The following is a 5,944-nucleotide window of genomic DNA, read 5'->3' as shown; positions in this document are numbered from 1 at the left end:
CTACGATCATCCCCATGTCCACTTCGACCACTCCCCATGACCCAAGGATACATAAGATGAGACCTCGACTATACGCCATTGGACACAGGTGAACTCGCTCCTCTCCAAACCTTCTCTTTTCCACATGTGAGACATGGCTACTACCTCAAACGTGTGTGCTATGCATGATCAGGAACCAATAGAAAGACCATGGAACAGCTAGGAGCATTGGACAAGACGGCGAGGACACCAAGCGCGAGGAACAAGAGGAACTACCGAAGAAGCTCCAGCGAGTGGACGTCCGGTCGACACCGGACGATCGGCCTCTCACAGCGAGCTGACGCCCGGCCCTCGGCGGACGACCAGCGCCTGAAGACCAGCCTACGCCAGCTACAGACCTCCCAGCGAGCGGATGTCCGACCCGCACAAGATGTCCGGCAATATTAACGGAAGTCCGGTGTCCCGATCACAGAACAATTTCAGTGAATGTTCGGCGCTAGCGGACGACCGGTCCCCCTGGAACCACCGGACGTCCGGCCCCTGGCTGTGTCCAGTTTCGGGCTAAAGTCCATGTACCCCTTCACTTCGGCCCCCTTTGGGATGCATACATCCATTTTAGTATGAGTACCAAGATAAACATGGTTCTCAAATTTTTTTTAAATGAGTATCAAGATATTTCTTGATGAGAAGTTACACCACACACCTGTCAATTCTAGGAATTGAACTCGGGTCACCAGGCTGCACAACCGCATGCCCAACCACTGAGCCAAGGCTCTTTTTGCATAGATAACAATGTGGGTAACTCTTATAGTATCAAATGATAACTTTCGACCTAAAAAAAATACTGAAACGTTTCAACCAAGTTTTCATGTCGTGTAACTAATGACTCACATATATAGTTTAGTACTACCTCTATAACTAAATATTTAGTTACAGAGGTAGTAACTATTAACTCCACAAAATAGTGAACAAAACGTACCTACATGTGATCTCTAGTCTAGTGCATGAGTATGCACGAGGATATGAGCTTCCTCGTAGTAATGTTGGTTATATATATCACATCGCCTAATAGTTTCCATAAAGTTTCCTACTCCCTCTGTCCGGAAATACTTGTCATCAAAATGAATAGAAGGGGATGTATCTAGATGTATTTTAGTTCTACATACATCAGTTTTTGTCCATTTTGATGACAAGTATTTTCGGACAGAGGGAGTACTTGGCAAAAAAATTAGTTTGTCTTAAGCTTCACTTTTACAACAAAATTGTCAGTATCACCCTCGAATTACTGAACAATTTGCAAGAGCAACTTCATCCTGTACACATGATATTAAGTTCATAACTCAGATCAAAGCAGTGGCATGGCTACATTCTGTCGTTGCTATACAAATTCTATGTATCCACAGCTTCATATATTGTTACGGCTTTGCACGAGGATGATCAGGATTGAGCTTGTAATTCATCGAGCTTCCGGGCTGGAAGCTGAAAACTGCTCTTTGCAGGTCCAGCTGGGCGAGCACATAAAATCGTCGGCTCTCATTAGCGATCTGCACCGCTGATGATCATTGATGGGTAAGGTACCCTCTTGATATCAACGAATGTCGAATACTCGGTGCTCAGTGGTTGCTTCCATGGCTCCCCATCCATTTGCATATATGCATCCCTCCATTGGCCACCTTTGATCTCTAACCGGATTGCTGCTGCCTGAAACAATTGGAACAGTTATAACATGACGTGGACACTACAATGTTGACATTGACACCTTATGTTTCTTGCTTCAGTTTTACATAATATTTATTTAATATTTTCTTTCCTTTCTTTTTATTTTCCTCATTTGCTTACCGGAGTAGCACACCAACGTGATCTCATATTTCCAGTTAATGGACTTGGAATTGATTTGTACTTCAAAGTTAACCATTTTATATTATCTGTTTTGTGGTCAGTCCCATTGGTCGTCTCTTATAAGTATGCCATCTCACTTAGATACCCACCAATCCAATTGGTTGTATCTTAAATATACCAAGTATTTAATGCAAAGGTCCACACTCTTATTAAGACAATGTGAGTCAAATTGGATGTTTTTTTTCAAAAAGGAGGATAACCCCGGCCTCTGCATCGAGCGATGCGCACAACCATTTTTATTATATTATTCAATAGAATCTGACAAAATCAAATACATGGGTCAACCCAAAGCCTCCTTCCTGGCGATCTATGTCGCTACACCTACTAGGTCAATGAAGTGTCGTGACCACGCATCAACGCACACCATCTAATCCGGTGGCCTCACTACGCCGCCCGCCGGCGAGCCGAGATCCCCGGCCGGTCTAGCAGATCCTCAACACGAACCACATGTGCACGCTCCAAGAATCCACCACCGCCATCTTCCGCTGTTCCAACTTCAGGAGAGATCCATGCATTGACCTTGCCAGGCCCAACTACCGTCGACGCCACCATGAGCCAGACAATGCCACCACCCTGCGCACGTCCATGAACGCATGTCCATCGCCGAGACCCCGCTGCGCCACGCCGCCGAGACCCGACGTCGCCGACGCGGTAGATGCCACACCGCCACCACCTCCGGCACCAGGAACCATTCGCGCTTGCCGCGCACACCCTCCATCTAAATGCCCAAGACAACGCCTCCAAGGAGGTGACGAAGCCATGGCGCCGCCGCCGCCCATTCATGAGGAACTAGGGTTTTCACCCGACACAGAGGGAGGAGGGAGCAGGGGAGTTGACCTTGCCATCACCACCAAGGAGGCAAATGACACAGGAGCGCCATCGACGACGTGGCCGCCGCCATTGGCCAGAGGTTTCCCCCGAAGAAGTTCCCATCCTGGCACCCACTAAGCCCGCCACCAACACCTCCGAGCACGGATGCCGGAGATCTGGACTAGCTGATAGGGAGAGCCGCTCGCTAGGATGGTCTGCCCCAGATCTGACGGGAGGGGCACGGGGAACCACCTCACGTCAGGACGTCGTCCACCGGGACCCCGCTGCCCAAGCAGCCAAGGAAGTCCGGTCAACTGCGCTGACGAACGCCCACCGCCGGCGGACGGACGCCACCCACACCGGTCGAAGCCACCGCCTCAGATCCCAGCCCTCGCCCGAGGCAGGGGAGCAGCCGAAGGCCTCGCCGCCCCCTTCATAGGCGCCTGCACGATGAGCCGGTGGCCCCCTCCAAAGGCAACGAGGGAGAGAAAGAGGGAAGAGAGAGCCGCCAGACGGCAAGGTTTCAGTACCGCCCGAGTCACCCGTGTGGAGCGACGCGAGGGATTCAAGTTTTAACGATTTCTTTGTTGGATTGTGTTAAAGATGGTATCTAGAATATAAGAAGGTTTCCTACTCTTACCTCATTAATTCTATGCCATAGAGACAAAAATATGATATGGAGTACTGCGAGGCGATACCACATGGGAGCATAGGGAGAGGCATGAGGGTTCTATGTTGTAGTGAATTACTTCCTCCATTCCAAACTAATTGAAGTTTAAGGTTTGTCCTATATCAAACTCCTTTTAGTTTGATGACCAAGTCTATAGAAAAATATACCTTACTCCTTCCATTCCAAATTAATAGAAGTTCGAGGTTTATCTTTGTCAAACTTGTTGAAGTTTGACCAAGTCTAGAAATATATACATTGACCAAGTTTATAAGAAAATATTTCAACACGCATATTTTTCTATAGAGTTGGTCAAACTTCTTTGACTTGGGAAAAACCTCTAAGGACTGGAGAGAGTATGAAAGGTCGGTGCTCAAGTTTTATAGTTATGTTCCATGCATTAACCTGTCACCAATACACCTAAAGGTTATTTTTTCCTCACCTGTCCCACTAAGTAATATACATGCCATAAAACTATATTCTTCTATGGCGATTAACAAAAGGTAGTAAACAGCTACCACAACAGATATTCTTCATTTCATATGACTACCCAATCTAATTATTGTGTACACAAATACATGTGCTATGTGTTTGGCAGATATAAGTTCAACCATCACAAGGGATGCATGCCACCCTTGCTTCAACCCAAATATTTCAAGAAGGCCATCATCTGATTGGGCTTCGACAAATCCTTTCTAGACATAAACAAATATATAAAAAATCATTATATTATTCTCAATGAATAGATATTGCTCCAGCTTCCTTGGGATGAAATGTTTGTAAACAGGAAAAACAATAAATAATCACATCAATGTATTCATAGCACCTTTTCCAAGTATTCAGGCTTCAAATTTCCCCATGGGTTCCTTCCACTTGCATAGTTGTGAAGGTTTAACGCAACAATAGCCCTTACACTGCATCACAGCATTTTTCTGTTTAGTAATTACATGATGTATATTTGTGCGGAGAGTGATATCTAGCTACCCTAACACTGCATTATTTAGTATGTGTCCATAGTAGTCTCAGATATCCCACGTCAATTCATGACACAATCATGTTTGAGAAAAAAAAAAGGAGAAGAGGAACTTATGTTATCTTTTGATGTGATGGACCCAATGCTTCCAATAACTAAATGCTACGTCAATTTCAAATGTGCAGATCAGAACTATTCCACTAATACCAAGAAATTGCCAACTTGCCTTGATGGTACAGGGATGTGCTCCCACTCAGAACTGTCCATCTTCTTTATTGATAAACGGATAATGTTTGTCAGTCCCCTGATATAACAAAGAACAGACAGAATAAGAGGCCTCCCGCACAGTATTTCTCTAGTCTGAGCATTAATTATATGGACCCCTATTTTAGAAAATTTCATAGTTAAGAATGAGTAACATAGACATATCAAACTCAATAATAACAGTACACAAAATCAGAGCAGTGGGAACTAATAAACCTATGGGCATCTAAACTCTAAACTCAACCGACCAGTTACTGCTGGTTTGGGCGCGACATCGAAGCCTCGACCTTTGAGCTTGCCCTATTTCATGCCTCCACTTCAACAGAGCTTGGCCCAGTCGTGCGGTTTTGGTCTAACCGTTGGCTCAGCGGTTGTGATGTGGCTGAGATCACATCATCGTCGCCAGGTCCCTAAGCGTCGATGCAAAGTCCGCACTGTGGTCCAGGGACTTGAGAACGGAGCCTGGATCGACAAAATCCTCGTTGGCTTTTTGAAATTGCATCCTTTGCCCAGACTTGTTTAAACCCGCTCCCAGTGAGAGTGGATTTAAACAGGTCTGGGCAAAAAAAATTGGAATAAAAGACGGTACGGCTGTTGATCTACAGTAAATAGTAAAAAAATTTGATATATGACAACTTGATTAAAGGGCCTATTGTTTACACCTGTTTTTCATGATAGTCTTAAAAGATGCAAGTTGGAAGATAGTTGTTGACCCCAAAAAATTTCAAGATCAAGTGTTGGCAAGGTTAAGGATGTTAAACTTCATGCACTAGCCAACGCAAACAAAAGTCCGAACTGATGGAAAGGGCTAGGCAATCCACATATACACTTCAACACCCCTTCTCACCTACACGGCATGTGGATAGACTCAAAGCCAGGATTTGAACTCAAGACCTTGGGCTCTGATACCATGTTAAGCTTCATTCACTAGCCAACGCAACCAAAAGCCTAAACTGATGAAAAGGGCTAGGCAATCCACATGTACACTTCAACAAAGGACATCCTTTATACTCCCTCTATAAACAAATATAAGATGATTTAGGTCACTAGTGATCTAATACGTCATATATTTGTTTAGAGGGAGTAGCTTTTAGTGATACAAGATCACATTGACTCCATATGTACGTTGATACTATCGAAAGGGGACCATGTTTGTGTGGTGATACTTTTTCTTGCTAAGTGCTTAGAGATCAAACTCCAAAACCAGTCAAACACCTCAACTACTTCCCTACTATCTCTCACATTTTTACTTTGTTCGAAGCCACAAAGGCATATCCATTCGAAGCTTCCAACTCCTTCCAGAGAGATAGCCATTGTAACCAAGTGCCATCCGGAGCCTCCAACACATTGGT

General features: G+C 44.9%; 1 protein-coding gene across 1 annotated transcript in view; it reads right to left on the bottom strand.

The window, feature by feature from the left end:
• Positions 1-1,188: 1,188 nt before the first annotated feature.
• LOC119339819 (diacylglycerol kinase 4-like) overlaps positions 1,189-5,944 on the bottom strand; it is a 41,589-nt gene continuing 36,833 nt past the window's right edge. Inside the window, exons 9-12 of the mRNA XM_037611721.1 lie at positions 4,555-4,632; positions 4,182-4,269; positions 3,934-4,050; positions 1,189-1,680 (exon numbers count right to left, since the gene is read on the bottom strand). Coding sequence (XP_037467618.1) covers positions 1,516-1,680; positions 3,934-4,050; positions 4,182-4,269; positions 4,555-4,632 — 448 coding nt within the window. The 3' untranslated portion in view covers positions 1,189-1,515. The remainder of the gene's footprint in view (positions 1,681-3,933; positions 4,051-4,181; positions 4,270-4,554; positions 4,633-5,944) is intronic.

Source organism: Triticum dicoccoides, chromosome 7B, assembly GCF_002162155.2.
Source record: "Triticum dicoccoides isolate Atlit2015 ecotype Zavitan chromosome 7B, WEW_v2.0, whole genome shotgun sequence".
Lineage (NCBI taxonomy): Eukaryota > Viridiplantae > Streptophyta > Magnoliopsida > Poales > Poaceae > Triticum > Triticum dicoccoides.
This window is presented reverse-complemented; position numbering and strand designations above follow the sequence as displayed.